The sequence below is a fragment of the Cydia strobilella genome, chromosome 11 (genome assembly GCF_947568885.1).
Source record: "Cydia strobilella chromosome 11, ilCydStro3.1, whole genome shotgun sequence".
Classification (NCBI taxonomy): domain Eukaryota; kingdom Metazoa; phylum Arthropoda; class Insecta; order Lepidoptera; family Tortricidae; genus Cydia; species Cydia strobilella.
In genome coordinates this window covers 2,265,674-2,290,391 of record NC_086051.1, presented here as the reverse complement: position 1 = coordinate 2,290,391, position 24,718 = coordinate 2,265,674, and the positions used below count along the sequence as shown (strand labels likewise).

Here is a 24,718-nt window from a genome sequence, read left to right as displayed (position 1 = left end):
TGATCAGGATCCATAGACCTAGAATTACATAGTTGTGCTAAACGTAGTGGTTATATACCATCACTATACCATAGACAAAGTATAGTAGTTATAGACATGAAACCGAGCGACCAGGGTTAAGAGAAAGACATATTCATGTATTGACAGGTTAATGTATGGCAGCATAATCCTTTTTCTCTTTCATTCTTATTAATTTCTGTATTTCGCCATCGCCTCATACCATCCTCCTACCTATGCTGCCATAACCCGACCATGAAAAAAAATCCGGTCGGTGATAAGGGGCCATATCCTCTAGCTACGCCCCTGCCGGCAGCGGTCCGTTTTTTCGAGGGTCGCAGTTCAAACCTAACCTAACCTAATTTTCTGGCAGCCTCCCGATAGCGGTGAAATATCGATAATCGATGTTCACTGTTGTCATTATACTACTCTTTGGTTGTCCCCCAGTAGCTCTTATGAAGGGCGTTCCACATTAAGTGCGTAAATCGAATCGAATGAACGCGAAGTATGAAGTAGAATTCGTGCATTGTTCATACCTTCGCGCCAATCGCGCCTTGTTGCCCGTTTATTTACTAAGGAATGCATAACCAAATTTTAATTGTATGAAAAAATCGGTTAATAACCGAATTTTCATACAAATAAAAACCGGTTTTGCATTCTCTATTATTTACGTTTACGTTTTTTAACAAACGTTATGTAACGAACATTTTTACACATTTCCGAACGCAAATAGAAGGACGTGATTCCAATTTCCGAACACAGCAAATATTTTTGACATGAAACGTCACGTCATACGTCACGAAAAAGGAATTATACGCGACGTAGTCAAAGTCGCGGAATTGCTCTTTCAAGAAGCCCTAGCTTCTCAAGCACCGGCAGGACCGGAACGGCATGTAAACATGTGGATCAGCTGTGGCTGGATCCGGACCGAGAGCGAGCGTGGCGTGTGAGCGAGGCCAGATAACGAGGCTCGGGGCGGAGCGGCCCAGCGACGTCATGTCGATCGAGTACGTGCTGGTGAGCGAGGGCGAGCAGGACGAGCCTATCGAGCTACCGACCGAAGAGGACGGCTCGCTGCTGCTCAGCACCGTAGCGGCGCAGTTCGCGGGTGCCAGCGGGCTCAAGTATCGCGACCGTGTCGCCGGCCGCCTGCGCGGTCTGCGGCTCGTGGACCAGCGGCTGTCGCCACCACCGGGCGGTTGGGCCGCACACCGCTACTTCTGCGCCTTCCCGCGCCGCGCCAGCCCCGAGCCTCGCTCCGAGCCCGAGGATCCGCGGCCGCGCTGCTCCGACCTCATCGTGCTAGGGCTGCCGTGGAAGACGGGTGAGGATGCGGTGCGCGAATACTTTGCCGCGTTCGGGGAGTTGCTGATGGTGCAGGTGAAGCGCGACGCTGCCACGGGACTCAGTAAGGGCTTTGGTTTTATCAAGTTTGCGGATTATGGCGCGCAGCTGCGCGCACTAGGCCGGCGGCACCTGATCGACGGACGCTGGTGTGACGTGCGCGTGCCTAACAGTAAAGAGGGTGGTGGCGGCGCACCCCGCAAAGTGTTTGTGGGCCGCTGCACTGAGGCCCTGTCCGCCGATGACCTGCGCGAGTACTTTGCTGCCTTTGGACAGGTGACAGATGTTTTTGTACCCAAACCGTTCCGCGCGTTCAGCTTTGTAACGTTCCTGGACCCAGAAGTGGCTCAATCGCTGTGTGGCCAGGACCATATTATCAAAGGTGTATCGGTAAACATCAGTACTGCATCGCCAAAGCGTGAGCGTGGGCGAGGCGCCCTGCTCGGTTGGAACGTGCTGCCGGAGCCACGGGTGTACAACTGGGTGGGCGAGGCATGGCCTCCGCCACCGGCACAAGCTCAGCCTCTCGACTCCAAGCCCTACCTCAAGTATGAGTGACCACTGTACATACTTTCATGTCCAAGGACATGCCCTTCGTTGATTGCTGTCAGATTTTATATGAAAGAAATGTGTAAATAATATAATATAAATAGTATGAAGTTGTCATCACTTGTTTTATTTAAGTTTGGAACCTCTTATCGGTATAAAATAATAGATTGGTCAGGGTCATATAAAGGTCAAATGAGGTAAAAGTAAGGTGAAGTAAAAACAATGGATTTTCAACAAATATTTTATTAAATTTATCCTTAATTGTGATGTCTCAGTCAGCCTATAGAACTACACACCAATTCTATGATTATTTTTCAACCCTTAAATGCATGACATATTTTAAGTCTCATTTCTTTGAGTTTACAAAATATTTAAGTTTAAAAACCTTGTAGCATAAAACAAAAAATTGCCCACTAGACATGTTGCACCAAACAAATATATAAGGCTCCTTCCATTTAAAATTTCTAGTACGAGTATCAGTTAAAGAATATCTAATAATCTATGGATGGTAATCTATGGATTTAAGGGGGACCCACTTAGGTCTAACACCGTTACATTACTACCTACTAACTTGATTTCGTCTACATAATCTTTCTAAGGTAAAGTTTATCCCATAGTACTCTTTTTTCAGCAAACTTATTAGTAGGAAAGGGACTGATGATTGGACGACACGGAAATAAAGTTAAGGGACTAATGCAGGTTACGTCTGTCGTCTGTACCATGTTCTATATTAGTTATTCGACACGAGTTGCGAATTAGGTAATTCGCACGTGTCTCGTACAACGTTTTACAGTACATATGGCCCTTTAAATTATCGACATAGGCACGGAAAGTGCTTATTCCCGCACTAGTGCGGAAAAGTAGCAGCATATGTACTGTAAACGGTATTGGGAAGGCGTGTGCTGAAATAACTGCCCAACTATGTCACAACTAATTCGAATATCTTCGTTTCGGCAAAGATAAATATAACTCCGTAATTGATGGATACAGTCTAAGGAAAAACGTGCCTCTAAAATCAAGAAAACTTCTTTCTCGATCAGATGGCGCCACTACCTTTGGCCTACTCTTGAATAGATGGCGTTGACGGTTTTGTTTGTTATTTAACAATTTTAACGCATATCAGTGAAAGAACATAGGTCAAAATCATATAAAAATAATCAATGCAAATAGAAAAAAGCATTTATCCATATATAAATACATTTAATGGTATTTTTATACATCTTTATTTTCAGTTTTAATCGTGTGTCGATAGATGGCAGTGAATTTACTGTGGCTACAAAAATTACTATGACAGTACTGCTCTATCCTATTATATCCTCTTTGGTTTCGGTATGACTTTTTTTATGACGCAGTTCTGAGACAAAATGTTGTCATAAAGAAAAAAAGCTCATACAAAACATTTTGTTACATAATTAAAGCCTGACCAGTAATATATGATCATTGTCAAGAGGGCGCTGTTTATTCTCATGTATAGGGTGACAGTTCAGTATAGTATGAAAAAATTAGTTCCAGTGAAATTCCGCAACATGGCGCGTGATCATATATGTATTCCTGGTCAGGCTTTACAATACCTGTACTGTACTTTTCTGGCTGCGTATTTTGGACCGATCTGCAGATCGCGGCCAGTTACAATAGTTATTTGTTTTACAAGCCGAGCAAGCGAAAGATTCCGAAATTGAACCACGAGCGTAGCGCGTGGTTCAAAAAGCGAAATCTTGAGCGTTGTACAAAAGACATAAGCGCGCGACTATTTCATGAGCATATGAAATAGTTGCCCGCCGTTTATGTCTTTTTTCTACGGCAGCGGGAGCACGTGATTGGTCAAATTTTTTATAGTTGACTACAGCATATCGAAATGAATATAGTTGAGTTGGGAGCCCATGCATGAAAAGTACGCAATTATAGTTTGGTATACGATATCTTAATTCAACCATTACAGTCTACGAGTAGAAAAAAATATTTTTGGTATCATTTGCTAACAAAATAACAATATATGAAATAAAAAAGGAAACATGTAAACATTTACTACACCGGGCAAAACCCGAAATCATGACTACGTAATACCAGCCCGCCCGCTCCACCTGAGCTACCGAGACTTCTCCGTTTGCAGCTAATATTTCCAAATTATATTTTAGTTTAAATTTAAAACCTCGGTGGCCAACTCGGTGCCTCCCTATCTATTGGTAGGTTCCAAAAGGGAATATTACGCGAAACTATGCGTAGGGGGCGCCAGGGCGCCACTACTACAATCTGAGGGTCTATGCGAAACAAGAATATTTTCTTTGTCTAACATCTCTGTCACCCTAGCATAATTATGTAGCTGTCGACACACCTTTATTCTTTGATACGCTTTCACAAAAGTGAGATATTTGTACACTGCTAACTTGTAACGAATACATATTTGGAATTATTGTGGTACATTTTTTTGTTTACAATTTAACAATTTTGTCAAATTGTACACTTGTAAAGTTTTGTGGGATAGGCCACTGATCACACTGGTTGCGTGTGTGTAAATAAGCACGTGCGCTAACTCGTTGGAGCCGTGCACGCACACGTCACGCAAGCGGAATGACGTCTCTCATAAGGATCTGTATATTACAGTATATTACAACGCAACGCGCACGTCCAAGCACACGCATCCGATGTGAACAGGCCTTTAACCCTTAGAACGCCGTGCCTATTAGTCCGCGCGCCAATTCCGTGCATTCGGAGTTCGAGGATGGGGGGGTGTGCGCCGCGCCCGTACGTACAAAATGACACCACAACTCGGTCATGACGCCCAACATTCCTAACATTCCTCAGCCGTGCACGGAATACAGTAGAATCCGCTTAAAATGACATCGATGGGAAGTGAATATGTCATATAAAATATATATATGTAGTTGATTCACTTCTTATTTTTGTTAATTATTCCAAGTTAATCTCAAATTGCTTTGTGAGAGATGAGTTTTACTAACCTTGTACCAACTACAACTTGTCACTGAGAATCAAAACTAAAACAACTTAAACGCCACGCACGCACCAAACGTCCTCGCAGGGAAAGACGTGGGGACGGCCACAAAAACCAACGAATTTGTCAGTATAACCGGACATAATTTCATAAAAATAGGATTTATAGGTAAGCGATTTGTCACTATAAGCGAAGTCATAATCTTATCCGAATTTGTCACAAATAATCTTATAAGTACCTACCTTTAAACGAACAATTCTTGTATATATGTATATATATATTTCGGAGATCTCGGAAACGGCTCTAACGATTTCGATGAAATTTGCTATATGGGAGTTTCCGGGGGCGAAAAATCGATCTAGCTAGGTCTTATCTGTGGGAAAACGCGCATTTTTGAGTTATTATATGTTTTCCGAGCAAAGCTCGCTCTCCCAGATATTTTTATATGAAAACCAAACTTCGCACAGTAATTGTGTCATAGTAAGCGATTGGTCAGTATAAGCGGAGTCATAATAAACGGATTCACTGTACTTACAACGCGCCATCGTAAACCTTATCATTATGCACGAAAACAAATATTGGTGACGTTTTCAAGCAAAAGGTCATTGTTGCTTACTATAAGGATGAAATTAGCTTGTCTTCTTATAAGAATAACCTGTCACAGCGTTCTTATGGCAAGCGATAATGTGGTTTTTGCTTGAAAACGACACATTTGGACGTCTTTGGCGGGCAAAGAGCCGCCTATCGTGTGCCATCGTGATCCTTGTCGTAATGCAGGAAGGTTGATATTGGAGTGTAGCTGCGCGTGTCAGACGACGTATTTGGCGGTGGAAGGTTTAAATAGTATATAATGTCGGTGTTGGGGGCTCAGACAGGGCGGGGCGGGGCGGGGCGGGGGTCAGCGCAGGTACTTGGCGGCCCAGTCCACGCGCGGCGCGCCGCTGCCCACCGTCGCTGTCTCTGTAATAGGTTTTTTTTTTAATTTATTTATCACAAAGTACACAACAATTTTCTCACAATTATATTCCTCGCCAAACTACGAACGCAGTTTGTTGGCGAGATAGTTGGTTGGTTGGTTGTTTCCACGTGTTGAATTTTATAACTAAATCTAGTTAAATAGATAGAAAATGAGCAATTTATCACAATAAATTTGAAACTTAAAAAATATGTATATGGGAATAATAAATAAATACAAGACTATAGTTTAAAAAAAAAATATCTTCCAAATAAAAAAAAAATGGTACCATTCGATTTCTTACATTTTATTAAAATAGTAGATTGTACAACAAGGGCATAAAGCGATCCAATTTTATCCGAGACAATTTATTGGTTCGAGCGCAGCGAGGACCAATATAGTCGAGGATAGAAGATAGAGGAAAAAGAAAAATTAGCTCCATGCATGAATTTATTTTTATTTTTGGATTCATAATTTATATCGTTGGAACACCGGAAATGATAAAAATACTTTTGTAAACCTTAACATTATTTTATTAAAAAATATTTAAAATGTTGAAAATTTTTGAGCGGTTGAAACGCTCATAATTTTTGGCGCGAATTCGACAAAGCGGGATGACGTCACACGTTGGGCGGCCCAACTGACATTTGCTACTAATAACACTAATCTGTCGAACGCGTGACGTCACGTGGCGTTTCGAGCGTTTCGCTCGCTAGCTTTTCGCGGGCAAATTTTTGTACTTTTTATTTATAATTTTAAGTAATTAAATGGTAATTTAAAAACGGAAATGCATTTGTAACATGATATAACGGTAACAAACATCCGAATAAAACATATTTCGTTCAAATATAAACTTCATGCATGAGGCTAATTGTACTCGGGCCGGTCGGGGGCGCGCCGGCAGGGCTGGCAGTTTGTATGGCAGATTTTGGACTTTATTGCAAGGTAAGTCAATAAGAGTCGTAATAGATAATTTAAATAATTTTACTTTATGCTCTAGAATGTAATAAGCAAGTTTATGTCATCTACGCACGACTTAAAAGTCGAACTTTACGAGCATGAGAAGTGAAAAATATGATATGATACGAGTTAGGTTTGCAGATAGTATATATAATATTGTCTTCGGTTACCGCGATAGTTACTCATGAAATAAAACTATGAAAACGGATTATATCGCGTTATATAGAGTTATATAGAGTTCGTGGTCAACGGGTGACTGAGGAAAAATTACAAAGTGCAAAAATACCCACATACTAAAATAATGAACAATCATAGACTACAAACTTTAAGGCTGGTTGTACATGCAAAATCGGTTCATAAGGCTAGTTATACACTATAATTATTTTTCAAGTAAAGATATATATATATACGCGATAAAAACTATGCCGGCTCCAACCCTACACCACGGACCCGAGAAGATTTAATTCCCTCCTAAATTGTAGGAGGGTATCCCAATATGGGACCATGGGGCATCGTTTTTATCGCGTATATATATATCTTTACTTGAAAAATAATTATAGTGTATAACTAGCCTTATGAACCGATTTTGCATGTACAACTAGCCTTAAAGTTTGTAGTCTATGATTGTTCATTATTTTAGTATGTGGGTATTTTTGCACTTTGTAATTTTTCCTCAGTCACCCGTTGACCACGAACGCTGTAAAGAGTTCGAAACGTCGGGATGTATTATAAATTCAATATACGCGTTATAATCCGTTTTCATAGTTTTATTTCATGAGATAGTATATAGTTACCGTGGTGTGAACGCATAGCGAGCGGATGGAACAGCGAAGTGTCAATCCTCGCGCCGGCCACGTACCGCGCCGCGCCGAGATACGCGGCGGCGGCGCCGAGCGCGCGCGGCTGCGGCGCGGGCGCGGGCGCGACGGCGGCGGCGGGGGCGGGCGCGGGGGCGGGGGCGGGCGGCGCCAGCACGCTGCGCCCGCGCGCCGCCGTGTCAGCGCGCCGCAGGGACTCCTCCACGCGCGTCGAGTGCACCACCTCGCCTCTGCAAAATTCAATTCTAAGTGTAAGGCCTGAGTGGACGCTAGAAGCAGAGCGTTCGGCGGGGCGTGTAGCGTGGCGTCGAGCTCACAAGTGATTTGAGCAGCGTGCACTAAGGCCGCTTCTATACGTTTGCATTTGTTTAACATGGACGCTGCATGCCCCGCCCCGCTGCACGCTTAACTCGAGAGTTCACTCAGGCTTTACACTAAGTGTAAACAGGCGTGGCTCACTCCGCGATTTCGTCGCGTCGCTTCAAGTACATGCGGCCCACACCAATTTTGGTGTTTAGCCATCGTAGTTGCCGCGCACCGCTACGGAACGGACGAATGCTCGCGCTTGCGCCACCTAGCGGTCATATCTGTCGTAATAGACGCGATTTGTTAGAGAGTGAATCTTCTGTACCTAGTACTATTATTTATTCTGTGGTGTAAGGCCTGAGTGAACGCTAGAAGCGGAGCGTTAGGCGGGGTGTGCAGCGTGGCGTCGGGCTCACAAGTGATGTCAGCGGCGTGCACTAAGGCGGCTCCTATACGTATGCATTTGTTTAAGGCTACGCGCGCACTGCGGTGCGGCGAGTTGCGGTGTGTTTTTAAAAACGCCAAGGAAAAAAACCGTGTGTGTCCAGTACGCGCATATATCCGCACGTTTTGCCATTCTAGTCCCAACTCAAGTTAAGAACGGACGTTGAAAATGGACTACTACGGTATAGGCGACGACATGACCGCGCCGCACCATGTTGACCGTGTCGCGAGAACAACTGCGTCACTAGATGGCTGCCGGCCGGTGTCCGCACGGTTTTTATTCCGCAGTGCGCGGATTTATTCAATAGTCCATATGATGCAGAAAATTCGTGCGGCGCCGCACCGCAACCAATCTGCAGCGACCACAGATTTTAATCCGCATACAGATTATTTTCCGCAATGCGCGCACTTCAAGGAGGTTGCATACTTCACAGATTATGCGAAAAAAAAACGCACGGCAGAAATCCGCAGTGCGCGCGTAGCCTTAAGGTCTACGTGTTTTTATTTTATCTGAAAACTACTTTTCATTTAGTGCCGTTTTTTTTTTAAATTGGTCCCGCTTCTTGGAATCGCAAACGGTTACCAAAAATTTAAATAGCAATCTTGAGGATTTTCTCTAGGGACTTCATCGAATCGAATCCTGATTTTTTGACTTTCGCTCTAAAGTAAAAAAATCATTATTTAAAGTTCAAATCAAAGTTTATTAATATATGATTATGAATAAAAATATGAGACAGTACCCCAAAATGTCGGCAAAATGATCCCGCGGCGGCGCCAGCGCGGGCGCAGGCGCGGGAGCGGGGGCGGGGGCGACGGCGGGCGATGGCTCCATCTCCACGCGCACACTACTCCTGCAAATGCAAGCCTCATTACTCTCAGTGTAAGGCCTGAGTGGACGCTCGAAGCGGAGCGTTCGGCGGGGCGTGCAGCGTGGCGTCGGGCTCACAAGTGATGTGAGCAGCGTGCACTAAGGCCGCTCCTATACGTTTGCATTTGTTTAACATGCACGCCGCACGCCCCGCCCCGCTGCACGTCCAACTCGAGCGTCCACTCAGGCCTTACACTCAAATATACTCATCACATTACTTTTTTTAAGTAAAAAAATATAGGTATCATTATACTCTGGCAAGCCAACGTCAGTAAAAGAAGACGATAATTTGAAAAATGTAGGCGCGAAGGATCGATATCCCATATAAATTTTGAATTTCGCGTATTATTCCACTGACAAAGTTGGCTTGCCAGAGTATACTCACACACTACTACACACTATACTACACTGTGTGTGTGTATACTGTATACAGTCAAGTGCAAAAATATGGGTGCTCACATTATAACATAATTAATGCCATTACCGGGTCTAACGCGATTAAATTTCATTATTTTACCTTTTTAAGTGCTATATTGCACACATTATACTCAAAAATATGTCCCATAGCTCTTATGTTAGCGAATTGAGAACTATGGGACATATTTTTGAGTAATTTATATGCACCCATATTTTTACACTGGACTGTACAACCACATCAGCCTTTTTTTTTATATAAAATAAATGTTGAATCACGCACCTTCTTGCGCGAGACAGTGGCGGCGGTACGCCGAGTTCAGTTCCTACTGCAAAATATGGAAACCTGGAACACATTACATATTATTTGGTATTTAGATCGTCATCATTATCATCCTGTCCTGGCCGGTTTCGGCCACGGCGACTGGGTTTGTACTGGCTAGTGAGAGCGACGATCGTGAGCTCTCAGGTGGCTGATATTTAGATATCATGTTTACCAATAGGCATATTTATTTTTCAACGATTGCAGCGCCATCTGCATCCAACTTGGCGCATGATAATACTAAAAGCTTTTACTAAATTTGGGGAGCGTTTATGTGTGGTGACCTCGACCTTCCGTACCCAAAGGGTAAAAACGGGACCCTATTACTAAGACTTCGCTGTCTGTCTGTCACCGGGCTGTATCTCATGAACCGTAATACAGTTGAAATTTTCACAGATGATGTATTTCTGTTGCCGCTATAACAACAAATACTAAAAACAGAATAAAATAAATATTTAAGTGGAGCTCCCATACAACAAACGTGATTTTCTTGCAGTTTTTTTTTCGTAATGGTACGGAACCCTTCGTGTGCGAGTCCGACTCGCACTTGGCCATTTTTTTATGTGCCGCTAGTAGTCGATATGTGTGTTGATACCGCAACGCCTGCTGCGCCGTGGGCCGCTCGCGGGGCGGGTAGCGCAGCAGCGCGGCCAGCAGCGCCAGCGCGGGCGGCGCGGCGCCGGGCACGACCCGCGACAGCGGCACGGCCGCGGTCGCCGGGAAGCGGAAGCGGAGCGCCTCCGCTAGCGCCAGCCCTTCTGGCCACGACGCGCGCGTCGGGGCGCCTAGCACGCCCGCGATTTTGTACAACTGGAAACAGTTCATACCGGCCATTCTCAGTGTGCCTCTGTGGGGGCTCCGCGAGAAAACGTGAGAACAAATCAATAACCAGGGCCGTGTACCAAAACTACAAGTAATATTACAAGCGGAACTCCTTTTCTAATAAGTGGAATTAGAAAAGGAATTCCGCTTGTAATATTACTTGTAGTTTATTATGCAACACGGCCCCGCTCTCCTACGAGTATATCTCTGGTCCACATGTAATTTGACGAACAATTTTTTTTAAATTGGGACTCCGTCAAATATTTTGCTTTCAAAAAGGGTTCCGTCGCCAAAAAAGAGAACCGTTGTACTATACGATAGCTCGTCTCGCTAATCTGCAAGCCATATATATTTTCACCGCGGCTGCGTTTAAAGTTCAATAGAAATTGCAGATAAAAAAAAAGTAAAAGCTACTTGATTTTATTTCCACAACGGTAACATGAATCGACAATCAATATCTTTTTCAAGTCCTACCTGGTCGATCTCAGACGCTCCAGGGAACAGTGGGCGCGCCGTATGGAGCTCCGCCGCTATACAACCCACGGCCCACAGATCCACGGGGGCGCCGTACGCTGGATCTCGCAGCAGTACCTTAAATGTATATATTTGCATCATCTCACACTGTCATATGGCATAAATAGAAGCAAGCTTTACAGAAAACCCATATTAATTATTGCTTTTGCTCAGTGGCGTATTGCGTATACGGCGGACGGAAGCGCACCTCCCGCGCCAGCCCTGGATCTGCGATCTTGACCAGCTCCGGACCGCTGCAGAGCAAGTTCTCCGGCTTGAGGTCGCGGTGGAAGAAGCTCTAGCTATGCATGTGGGTTAAGAACCAGAAAAAAAGGCGATATAATTATATCTCACCTCAGGCGCGCGGTACCAGCGCGTAGAAACGTACTGAGTATACGGCGGACGGGAGCGCACCTCCCGCGCCAGCCCTAGGTCTGCGATCTTGACCAGTTCCGGACCGCTGCAGAGCAAGTTCTCCGGCTTGAGGTCGCGGTGGAAGAAGCCGTGGCGGTGCATGTGGGCTAGACCACGGAGTACCTGAGTTACGAGATAATAATTAAAAAAAAATGCTGTATCGTAGTTTATTAATATTTTCTAACTAAATGAAGACTTTGTTTGTTTTCGTACGTTGATTTCTGGCCAAAATATATGACCAGAGTTCAAAAGGAAACTAGAGTTAAACACGTTTAAAGTGACTGACGTTAAAACTCTGTTAATAGGGAATATTACGCGAAAATCTGCGTAGAGAGCGCAACTACCACAATCTGAGGGTCTATCGCGAAGTGAGAAAATCGAAATTTCGTTATCTAACATCTCTGTCACTCTTGCATATTCGAGCGATAAAGAGGCAGATAGCGAAATTTCGGATTCGCGTTTCCCGGTAGGTCCTCTGTAAACAAACCGCCTTGATGCATCAATGTCATATTTTATTATCTCTGGAACCTTGTCAAAAAACTGTTATAGACACAGTGTACGGGTTGTACATCTCAGCTGATATGATTCTTGATCTTGATGGTTGATTGATATCTTGATGGAAACACTGATTTAGGTATATGTCTTAAGTCTTTATTTATAACCAAGGTATATAATGAGTACTAGCTAGGAGCACGTATGTACGTAAACTGAAATATAAATCGAATTAAAGCGTAATCGCATAAACAGCAATAATTATTATAAGTCATTCATTATATTAAATGCTGACGCGAGAAATGTGCGATGCTTGCATTGTACACACAGTATGTATACATTACTCTATGGTTTACTAAAGGGGCTAGTGCTGCACTCTGGTGGCAGAACATTGTAGTAATACCCCCTATTGCCATACAATCATCCAAATTCAGTCTTGGTAGTCTCCTATTAATAGCTACTAGGTTGTCATGAGCTCATGAGCCTTACCTATCTATCTATTCCCTAAGCATATTATGAATTATGAGCGCAATATTAAAATTGTCAATTCGGTACCAAACATATAAATGCTACTAACCTGTAAAAGGACATTTCGCAGCGCGGGCTCACGAGGCGGTTGCTCGCGAAGCAACTGGTATAAGTTCCCTCGGAGATGCTCAAACACGAAGTACAGCGTGTCGTCTTCACGAATAACTTCACGAAGCTTCACTATGTTGGCGTGTGACAGTTTCTTCAGTGCCTTGAATAGAATCTCTATTAAATAGATTCTATTCTATTCTAATCGCATTGTTTAGTAAAGAAAAGAACAAGTAGCAGCTTAGCTTACAACAATAAAAAGACACGTTGAGAAGCAGTAGTTTTTCAAAGCGTAAAATTTTAACTATTACGATCTATTTTGCTTTAGATGCTATGGTACCACCTCCTAAGACCCCGCGTACAAATGTTTGTACATATTCCACAATCTATTTTGAACTTATGTTGAGTAACTAAGTGTTCCAAATTCAAATACAAGCAATTCAAAAACAAAACAAATGCTTCTGGGTCTGAGGTTATAGAGAGTAGCAATAACCATTTATCTGCCCGCGCAGCATGGTTTCCCCTATCACTAAGTCCGTCACTTTCGCACTCACATACTTGTTAGAACGTGACAGGCATGGTGATAAGCGTACCGTGCTACGATTCCTGGTCTAGTAGCAATATAGTTGTCTTACTTCTAGTTTGTAGCGACTGATCAATGAATGACGGCAGGCAAGGAAGTTAATAATATAACATATGAATTCTATAGTAATTTAAATTTTATTTTTTCTAATTTACTCGTCATGCATGTTAATTATAAGATGTATTGTTTTGAAAAGATGTGTCCCGCCGAGTTTGTTGCCGGTCCCATATTGGGATACCCGCCTCCAATTGAGGGAGGATTTAAATCTTCTCGGGGCATAGGTGTAGTTTTAGAGCCGGCGTAGCTTAATTTGACGTTCATAAGCGCATTGTAATATGCCTAGTTGAATAATAAACTATCTTTATTCTTTATTCATAGTCAGTCCGCCAAGCAAGACTCAACCCCTGCTTTAGTGTACGATCTGAGTGGCGAGCGTTATCGGAGCGTTCGGCGGTTGGAAAACAGCCTTTTCTACGAATAGTCCCGCTTTACGCAGTAAATAGCTCTCTGACGAATTGTTTGACATGATGCCAACGGCCGCTTTCTATCACCGCACCGCTCGCCATCGGCAGGGTGTTCATCCTCACACCCTAGCACCTAAATGGTCGCGTACTGTGCGGCTTATGAGGAATTTCCTACCGCGTACGCTTCGGCTGTAGAATGAGCTCCCTGCCGAGGTTTTCCCGAGGGGCTACAGTATGGGGTTCTTTAAAAAAAGGAGTTTACAGGTTTTTAAAGGGTCGGCAACGCGCGTGTAATATCTCCGGTGTTGCAGGCGTACATAGGCTAAGGTGACTGCTTACCATCAGGCGGTCCGTATGCTTGTTTGCTACTGTCGTGGTATAAAAAAAACCAGCAGTTATAGTTGCTGAATACAATACCTTGACCTCTCGCAAGCCCATGGCCTCCTCCCACGAGTAGTACTTGCGTTTCATGCGCTTGATAGCGACATATTCGCCCGAGTCCCGGCGCCGAGCGAGCGCAACGTTCCCGTACGTGCCGTCTCCCAGCTGCTGCAGCACCACGTACCGGTTCATTATTTACCAACCTACAAATAATTCAAAACAATAGTTATTTGTGCAACCAGAGAGGAAAGTTGGTTTTTCTTGCGAGTGTTTATTTTGAGTGCCGAGAAAGCGAAAGATTCTATAATTGAATCACGAGCGAAGCGAAAGATTCTAAGGTAGAATCTTGAGCGTAGCGAGGGACTCAAAAACACGAGATGTAAAATAACTTTGCTCTCGTGTTGCACACATAATTTTTCACCTCAGTAGTGAGAACATATTAAAGGTTAAAATGTATTTCGAATTACACAGAATAAACAGAAAAAAAAGTAAGTCCGGACCGGACCGGACCGGACCGTACCGTACCGTACCGTACCGTACCGTACCGTAGTATGAAGTTCATGGCCTTCACACAATTAAAAAGCTACATTGTTTCACTCCCTCGAGTGAGGAAAGTCGCACTTTCCTCACTCCAGGGAGTGACGAAAGTAGGCTTGTTCGAGCTGCTGAGGTGAAAAGTTATTTAGTCTACCCTTTAAAAAGTGTTCCATAATGATAACATGTACAAAGAGAGGATAGGGAATATTACGCAAAACTCTGCGAAGGCGGCGCTAGGGCGCCACTACCACAATCTGAGGGTCTATCGTGAAACAAGAAAATTTCTTTATCTAACATCTCTGTCACTTGCATATTCGAGCGATAAAGAGGCAAATAGCGAATTTTCGGATTCGCGTTTCCCGGTAGGTCCTCTGTAAGCAAACCGCCTTGATGCATCAATGTCATATTTTATTATCTCTGAAAACTTGTCAAAAACCTATTAAAGGTACAGTATGTATAAGTTACTCTATGGTTTACTAAAAAGGCTAGTCCTGCACTCTGGTGGCAGAACATTGCAGTAATATCCCCTATTTGACCTAATTATTTGTGTAGACTATTACCTATCATAATGAATTTGCTGTGCAAATAAGTACCTAAGTAGGATTTGGTAGGGTAAACTAGGTAATGTGGTCTCAAACCAGTGAATTGGCCAAGAATTTAGTATATATATATATATTATGTACAACTCTTTAAATTGTACTAGCTATGTTGAGCTTAGGAGGATCGCTCAGCTTAAACAAACAATACTATTATAAGTACTTACTTCTACACAATACGAGATTTGGGTAAAAAAAAATTAAAAAGTCGGAAACATTCACTTGAAACATTTTTCAGCCCAGTGATCTCCTTGATAATTAGGCAAGTTGACCTCAAGGAATATTAGAAATAGTTACTCACCTCATCCACCGTGCATTCCTGCCCCTCTTAACTTCTTCCTATTATCTTCTTGACATAGTTTTCTGTTTCATACAATTAATTGTAAGTAAAAACTATAATAAATAGGACAAATTGATAGAACAACTTAAACTTCACTGAAATATAGCTGACGACTTCGATCTAAAGTTTTCCGTTTCAGTTCTGTTTACATTTAGTTTATAGTAATTTCTAACAACACAAAATGGAACATTCGCGTGTGAACTACTTTAAAAGGTAGTTTAATTAGGAAGACACTCAAAATAAACTTTGATCTAATTTCGACACGTCACAACGAACAATATTGAGACTTTATTTGTGTCATCCATAATAATCCGTAACCATGGTAACGGCCAACACACTGTTTCGAGGTTTCGCCTACAATGTCACTAGGGGGTGCTAGCGAGGTCAGGTGGTCAACCGACTTCAAAATAGGAAATTTTCATTTTTCAATATCGACCTAATTACCTATTTTTATCCTACAGTCTCTACAGTCTGTGCCCTAACAAGTATTCACTTTTCTATACAGCTAGTATGGCGGCGATTGAAATAGCACAACACATTCGTGCGTTTCCGCGAAATTGCGATGGCAAACAATTATGCACTACATTTGTACGTCAAGGGCATAAATATATACACATTCCCAAAGATTCAAAAATATGTGTACGCTCTTACACCTTAGACAATAAAGTCGTGTTCTTATATTTTTGATCCATTTGTCTGGATCGATATTTTTTCCTTCGACTGTACCTATTTTATTTTTCAAAACATTTTTTGTTGAAACCACTAGTATTTTATTGTGGCAACACTGATTTAAATTGACTGATAATTGGGGATTACGGGTGATTACGGGTTATTTGATTTGATGTAATGTTTTTTTCCCCTTGAGGCCTTTGCAGAATAAATTTTTGTATTTTGAAATTTTTGAATTTGCTTAGTTTGAGACTAGTGTGATATGTGTAAGATTGTACCCAAAGTATATTTTTTACCTATCCCTAAAAACCCAAACAACATTTAAAAAAATAAGTATAAAACTTACCTGGATAATGTATACAAACTACAACTAAGCCTGATAAAAACAATTGTACCTAACTCGATAAGGAAAATGTATAGAAATGACGAATCGAAGCTATTTGAGTACTGTAAAATAATTAATGTCTATGATAAGTTTAAAATGATGCTAGTATGTGATGAAATCGCTAACTTACCTAACCTTAAAAATAGATCTAGGTCACAAAAATTAAGAAATATCAATATACCAAAGTATGTATTACCGCCTTACAAGAATACCTATGGGAAAAGAACCTGGCAATTTCTGTTACCCGATACTCTAAATTCATGGCCTAATGATGTTAACCAAAATATACTTAATAACACACATAAGACTAAAATAATTTTAAAAAACATGTTGTTATCAAGTACAGGTGCGCGCCCGAGTTGTTTATCAACATCTCGGGCAGACTACTCGTAAATGCTGATTGCTTAACTTACCAGTATTTCCTAAATATTAAATTTAGATTTTAGATAGATACCTAACCGGAATGTAAACGAGCGACAATGGCGGCAGATAAACCGTACGCGGTTTTCGTTCGCTGTTTCCAATATTTGTACATAGTATTTTAAGATTGTTTTTGGACAAAAAAAAAAAAAAAGTATTTTATCAAAAATAAAATAATTTGAAACGTTAAAACCTAATAATCTTTATTTACAAACAAATGTCGTAACAAATAATCTACAAAAATGAACAATTAAATAGTGTTGAGCTAAGTTTATTCGGCGGCGGCGGCGTCAAGCAAGCTGTGAGGTGGCAACGCCGGCGCGGTTAAACCGACGCGCGCGGCCACGTCGGCGTAGGTCTCGTCGGCGCGCCGCCGCGCCTTCTCGGCGCCGCGCTCTAGGATGTCGCGGACTAGTCGCGGTCGTTCTCGTAGTTCTAAATAGCGCGCGCGGACGGGCCGGAGTTCCTTAGCTAGCGCGTCGGCTACCACGCCCTAAGTGAGAAAACGTCATTTGTATTTCATTTATATTTCATATATCTTTATTGCGTCCATGTTCATTTTTACATAGGATGGTATTGAAACATTATAAAGTCGGTACATGGTACCCTGTTAGGGCATGGCAATATAATCTTAATACTAATGGTGACTAATTTAGAATTTTAAATTTAATGCCGTAAAAAAGAAGCTTCGTTTTTATACACCAGATACACAATTTGATTGCCCCAATTCGTCCAACCGATCTGGCATTTTAATACAAAGTAAGTACAGAATCAGGATTTGGGTTGTAAATTAGCAAATCAAACTGCCATTTTATTATCTGGGATATAAAAAGTATAAAAACTAGTAATGGCTTTGGAGGGCGAAGCAATATTTTTTTATAAATACAAATTCACGAATTTAATTCTCAACCTATGAACCTTATTAAAGACAGTTTTTTGTTCATGTAACACTAATATATATATTTTTTTAATCCTTGTTTAAAGAGCTTTGTCACTTTTGTGACGACGTCGCTCTGTGCGTATACAAAAATGTGACTATCTTCTATTTAGTCCACGCGCAACAAGTTTGTATAAACATTTTGCATCCTCAGATAGTGGATGCCCCAAAACTTGGTTGCAACCCCCAAATTCAAATAAGGTTACGTTCATATCCTTTCTCTCACTTTCGTTTCGGACACACTCCATGATGACATGGTAAGCATCCTCCAAAATGTCACATTCGTCACAGTTTGGCGACGGCACCTTTTTCATTAGATACGCAAATTTATTTAATGGGATGTGTCCGGAACGTAGTCTAAATGCTAAAACTAGTTCGCGTCGACCCATGGACGAGTCCTCAAACCATGGATTCCTTAGAAGTTGTGGCTGGATCGTTTTATACCATATCGCCTTATCTACCGATCTACAATCAAAGTATTCACTCCACATTTGCCTACATTGTTTTTTGACTAGGTGAATTGAATCCATAAATGTAGGTACGATACTAAACGGGATTCCGTCGCTAACCGCCTCATTTGCTAAAATATCTGCCACCTCATTACCTGTAAGACCTATATGGGACGGTATCCATTGTAGGGTAATCGATTTATCGTATTGTTTTAACGTGCGAACTGTTTTTAGTATAGAATTTTTAAAGATAATGGCATATCCCTTGTGACTTAGCTTTTTCCTATAATCTAGCTTTGCTAGTTTCATTCTTTTTTAATGATTGATGTAGATATACTTCAAACCTAGAAATCTTCATGATTCAATTTAAATCAGTACCTTGTATTGCGCCGTCGTGAGTCCTTTTGCAGCCTCTACCGCTTCATCACTTGTCATGCCTGTTGACAAGCAGTGGAGTTGCACAAGATTCGACACGCCTAGCCGGTTTTCTGGATCAAAAGTCACCTGTAAGAGAAGAGTTAGCTTTGATTACATCAACATCGACTAACAACATTACGAAAGTTTTTAAAATCATCGGAAACTTTATCGAACTAGCCATAAGAACGCAAAAAAATCCCAGTGGTTTTAGAATTCCTGGAAATACGTAGAAACTAAGAATTTATGTAAATAATAGCTAGTAAGAATTTGTTTTTGTTTGGAATTTTTATTTTATTTGTACCTAATTGTAATTTTTATTTGTGGTTTGAATGTGTAACATGGACTTTTGTCTGAATTAAAATAATCTTATATTATTTATTTATTTATGTGGTATTTTGCTTGTTTATGGTTCGAACTGTTACTGTCATCTTTTTGAATAGTTTCCAATAAGTTTCCAGTAAACTCTATAGCGACCTCTGTTGTCTAAAGGTTTTCCTATCTCTACTATCTCTAGTCTAGACAGTCATTCTTTAAAATTACGAAGCTATTTTGGCATTGACGTTATGCATTATTTTTATCTGCTTACCTCCGGGGTGAAATCAGTGACGGCTTTTCTAAGCTTGAGCGCGATGGCGGCGTCCTCGTCTGTCAGCAATATTCGTGATTTGCCCTCGGGGTCCGATTTGGACATTTTCTTGGCCGGATCGCGAAGGTTGCGGATGCGGTCGCTGCCGTCATCTGACATACGTCATCATTTGTTATATCGTAGCGAGGAACGAAAAGTAGATGGATCATATCATTAATCATCAATAGTAACTGCAATAGTAGATTGTGTTACAACGTTACAAGGGAGCAAAATGACATATTCACGGCGAGGGCGTACATTGAATCCTAAACAAAGCGAAGGATTCTATAATAGAATCCCGAGAAACGAGGGATTCTAAAGTAGAATCCTGAGCGTAGTGAGGGATTCAAGTGTGTTACGCCCAAGATGGAAATAATTTTGCTACCATGTGACACATACTGCTTTTCACATCACCTATGAGGTAATTATGATGTTTAAAAATATTATTTAAGCTAAAAAAAATAATGTGCAATTTTTTTTTAAAACAGAACAACTAGAACAGAAAAGTGTAACGCTGATCTCTCCTAGCAGGGAAGAAAAGTGCCACTTAGATTCCTCCTAGCAGGGAGAAAAACTCCTTTTTCAAATTGGTGATGTGAAAAATAATAGTCTGTCAAGCCATTTGCGTCAGTAGACAAAAGCGGCAAATTTTAAAAATGTAGGCGCGAAGGGTAATCGTCCCATAGAAAATTTTAATTTCGCGCCTTTTTCTGCTGACAAAGTTGTTTGACCGGCTATAATTCATATTTTCTTGATTATATTATGGCAGTATAGAAAATTGAAAATAATGTGTGTTTTCAATTCTGCTGCTGTGCCGCGGTCACGTTAGACGCTACACCGTCACGTCAGTTATTAGGGTTCCGTTTCTGTACCCAAAGGGTAAAAACGGGACCCTATTACTAAGACTCCGGTGTCTGTCTGTCTGTCTGTCACCAGGTTGCATCTCATGAACCGTTATAGCTAGACAGTTGAAATTTTCACAGATGATGTATTTATGTTGCCGCTATAACAACAAATACTAAAAACACAAAATAAATATTTAAGTGGGGCTCCCATACAACAAGTGATTTTTTGCTGTTTTTTGCGCAATGGTACGGAACCCTTCGCGCGCGAGTCCGACTAGCACTTGGCCAGTTTTTATGTTGTATCGCCATAGATTAGAAATGTTGTATTACGGTACAAAAACTGCCAATGTCAATTTTTGTTTTTATTTTCTTACGGTCGGGAGCCCCACCGCTTAGGGTTTGCCACTTGTTACGCGTGTTCATTAATGAACCGAAACAAAATAGATAAGCATGAAAGATAGGAGCCGAGTGATGAAGATCAATTAGGCCACCTGGCAATAAAGGAGCGGGCGTAGGAAACGCGGGTCCGTAGCGGTGCGCGAACTGGCGCGCCAGCGCCGACGCCACCTGCAGGTGCTGCAGCTGGTCGGCGCCCACGGGCACGTGCGTGGCGCGGTACACCAGCACGTCGGCCGCCTGCAGCACCGGATACAGGAGGAGGCCGAGCGGCACGTCGCGAAGCTTGGCCGACTTCTCGCGGTATTGTGGTAGCGCTTGTAACCGCGCCTATAAAGGTGGATATTAAGGTGATACTTAATAATATTATAAATGCGAAAGTCTGTCTGTCTGTGTGTTACCTCTTCACGCTGAAACCGCTGAACCGATTTAGTTGAAATTTGGCATAGAGATAGTTTGAGTCCCGGAGAAGGACATAGGATAGTTTTTATCCCGAAAATCATCCCTTAAGAGGGTCAAAAGCGGGGTGGAATTGAGATAAGTAATGAAATGCCTGATAATTTGTGTAAACAATTAAGCATATGCTCAAATTGAATGATTGCTATTAGACTTTATCCAGGCGCTATTTTTATTCTAGCTGCGGTTAATAAGTCCACGCAGACGAAGTCGCGGGCAAAAGCTAGTAAATAAATATTGGGGGACACCTTACACAGATCGACCTAGCCCCAAACTAAACATAGCTTGTACAAACAGCAACACTCCTGACTACATCGGTGGACCTTAATACAAAAGGCATAAGGTCCACCGATGTACAGTTAACAGTGTGGGCGATGGTACTATGGGTACTAGGCGACGATATACATACTTATATAGATAAATACATACTTATGTACATAGAAAACAACCATGACTCAGGAACAAATATCTGTGTTCATCACACAAATAAATGCCCGTGCCGGTATTCGAACCCAGGAGCATCGGCTTCACAGGCAGTGTCACTTCCCACTAAGCCAGACCAATCCAATCCAATTAACGTCCATAAACATTCAATATTTAACATATAACTGTAACTGCACAATTTGGAGACTTCAAATTGGAGACTTGGAAGTTTGGGAGTTGGATTTTTATTTCTTAAATTTGACATATATAGTAGACTTACCATGGTGGCGAGACAGGCGAGAAGCCAGCAGAGCTCGGTATGTCGCGGGACGGCGGATTGTACGAACAGGGCGCCGCGCTCAGGACATACGCCGGAAGCCAACGCCAACGCTGCTAACTCCAGGGTGTCCGCACGCAGCGCACTCGAATCCTGAAAGCATATAAGATATAAACGAATAATCATAATAATTTTAAACTAGTGCCTACGCAAATTCTCGGTATTAGTTGCTAAGCGGACCCCAGGCTCCCATGAGCCGTGGCGAAAGCCGAACGCGAGGAAGATGATGAATCATAATCGCTTAACTTTAATCACGTTGATTTCACGCGTCGCTGGAAAACTTAGAGAAACGCCGCCGTCGGCGTTTAAATTCGCGTTTAAAGTGTGCATAAGTAATTTAATAACAAATGCACATGAATTTCATAAATCATAATCATAAATCATTTATTTCGTGATAAACTTACATACTAGCATTACAAGGAAAATTAAAAAAAACATATCTGCAGTATACCATTGGTATAGTATAGTATTGGTAAATATACCAAGAAATGGGCTCGCCTCAGCATAATGCCGACCCAAGTCTCGGCGCTGATCTTCCGGCGAGTCCATTTGTGGGCCACGATCGCAGCTGATTGATGGCATAAGGTCATAGAACTATAAGGTACAAGTGAAAAATGGAGTGCTAAAATAAAGATGAAAACTGTTTAGGTAATGGTTTATTTAAATATTATTTGCAGTCTCCACAAAGAACCAGAATAAGAGATTTAGAGCATGACCTCTAGAGCAGCTGCAGTATAGTTCACACGGCGAATGGTAACTAATGCAGGTTGACCACAAACAGCGTAATGTCTACAGTGTCTACACACACACAGACCTCCAAATACAAGCGCTACGCCGCGACGCTCCACAGGGTGCGTGACAGCCGCCACGGTCTCCTGGCTGTAGTGGCAGGGAGATGGGATAGTGCATTAGTTAGGCACTGGACCTCCCAACATCCGCAACATCTTAGTTTAGGTACTGATATAGTAATTTAAGTCTTTTCGTAACATAACTATGGAGTGAACCGTCCGAAATAAATGTTTTCTTTTAGTACTTCTAGTAGCAGGGCTACCAAGTAAATGCACTAGTATAAATAAGATTAATAAGATTGTCAGCATAGTTACATGTCGAGTGGTAAGTGAATGCAGGTCTGCCACAAACAGGGTGAGGTCTTCGCCAGCCTGTTGTAGGCGCGCGCAGCGCCGCAGGGCTCCGAAATAGTTACCAACATGGAGTGTGCCTGTCGGCTGCAGGCCTGACACCACGCGCCGCTCCCAGGGGCCGCCACTGTCTTTTGAACTCTGTAAATATTTTTTTAAAGAGGAATGTTGGGCATCTTGTTTACTGAGATTTTGTAGATTGGTTATACAAAAATAAAAAAATATCTTTCTTGCGTTATCCCAGCATTTTGCCACGTCTCATGGGAGCCAGGGGTCCACTTGACAACTAATCCCAAGCCTTGATGTAGGCACTAGTTTTTACGACAGCGACTGCCATCTGACCTTTCAACCCAGAGGGAAAACTATGCCTTATAGGGATTAGTCCGGTTTCCTCACAATGTTTTCCTTCACCGAAAAGCAACTGGTAAATAAAAATATATAATATAATAATGGTACACTCATAGCAGGGGAGGTCAATAGCTACTCAGTGAGCCGGTGTCGGCAGGGAGCCGGTCTAATTCCTTGCCATCAGATATATTGAAGCGTATTAAGCAATTCATATATGGTAAATAATTAATAGTCAAGAAAAATTATAGCAAAGATTCATTGATTAGGAAGTTAAGTGTATTGAAAAGGTAATCAGTAACTGTACCCTTTTCAAGCAAATAAATGATTTATGATTTAATGGATTGTTACATTCTCATCTCCGCTCGCTACGGGGTAAAACTGAGTTATTTAGAAAGATGATAATGTATAGTTCCACTCAATGTTATAATCTTAGGCCCCCTCGACTAACCTTGCTAGAAAATGCCGCAACGCCACTGGAGGCTAAACATGGTTTACACTTCATGAAACTTCTCTTTAATAGTTCCATGGTCAGTTAATATGTGTCTTTATTTGATTAATTTCAAAGACAAGTTTTATTTAAATATTTATTATTTCATTTTACAAATTCACTCGTGCAGTGTACTCAAATCTCAAAAATTTGACATTTGACATGTTGATGTCGCTTACTTGGTCCGAAACGTACTACGTAGTTTTGATTTTCTTTTGAAACGAAGTATATATAGTTGGTCAAACCAGATTGTCAGTAAATAAGAACAAAAAATCTATATTCATCTTTTTCTTTTTGGGTGCTAGTACTAGTGTAAGACAAAGATAGTATGATTCTCTCTTTCTGTTTGAAATGAGACAGTCCTTTGACAAACTATACTTGTGTATAGTTTTGAAAGAAAAGGATGAGTATAGTTTTTTTTTGTTCTTATTTAATGACAATCTTGTTTTACACTGCAAATATACCAAAGTTCAATTCGGACCATGCAAAGTGCAAACAGCTGATTGTCAATGCGGGCAAGAAAAGCGTTCAGAGACTTGGATTTATTTGAAATCGGTGCCGATCATACCATGCAGAAACAAACCAAAACCTAAGCTCACCCTCTAAACAAAAAAATCGAACAGTGATCATTTGAACCTTTTATTTTGGAGCTAAAGAAAATAATTATACATAACTTTGGTTAATTTAAATCTTGATTTAAATTACAGGTGGCGAAATATCCGACCGGCTCCTTTTCTGTG

The 24,718-nt window shown here is 41.7% G+C and overlaps 3 protein-coding genes across 3 annotated transcripts; 1 reads left to right on the top strand and 2 right to left on the bottom strand.

The window, feature by feature from the left end:
• The first annotated feature begins 767 nt into the window (after positions 1 to 767).
• On the top strand, positions 768 to 2,005 carry LOC134745322 (TAR DNA-binding protein 43-like). Its single transcript, XM_063679330.1, has one exon. It carries the CDS (start codon positions 994 to 996, stop codon positions 1,897 to 1,899), a length of 906 nt encoding a protein of 301 aa, XP_063535400.1. The 5' UTR covers positions 768 to 993; the 3' UTR covers positions 1,900 to 2,005.
• Positions 2,006 to 5,714: 3,709 nt separating this feature from the next.
• LOC134745674 (serine/threonine-protein kinase ICK) lies at positions 5,715 to 15,984 on the bottom strand. Its single transcript, XM_063679793.1, has 11 exons — positions 15,607 to 15,984; positions 14,209 to 14,375; positions 12,746 to 12,907; positions 11,617 to 11,799; positions 11,224 to 11,340; positions 10,523 to 10,737; positions 9,889 to 9,951; positions 9,064 to 9,174; positions 7,704 to 7,803; positions 7,550 to 7,670; positions 5,715 to 5,800 (listed from the first exon to the last, which is right to left on the bottom strand). Exons 2-11 carry the CDS (start codon positions 14,362 to 14,364, stop codon positions 5,739 to 5,741), a joined length of 1,290 nt encoding a protein of 429 aa, XP_063535863.1. The 5' UTR covers positions 14,365 to 14,375; positions 15,607 to 15,984; the 3' UTR covers positions 5,715 to 5,738.
• Positions 15,985 to 17,326: 1,342 nt separating this feature from the next.
• On the bottom strand, positions 17,327 to 24,123 carry LOC134745226 (tryptophan--tRNA ligase, mitochondrial). Its single transcript, XM_063679221.1, has 7 exons — positions 23,940 to 24,123; positions 23,108 to 23,284; positions 21,948 to 22,097; positions 20,884 to 21,118; positions 19,509 to 19,660; positions 18,884 to 19,009; positions 17,327 to 17,612 (listed from the first exon to the last, which is right to left on the bottom strand). Exons 1-7 carry the CDS (start codon positions 24,015 to 24,017, stop codon positions 17,391 to 17,393), a joined length of 1,140 nt encoding a protein of 379 aa, XP_063535291.1. The 5' UTR covers positions 24,018 to 24,123; the 3' UTR covers positions 17,327 to 17,390.
• Positions 24,124 to 24,718: the final 595 nt, after the last annotated feature.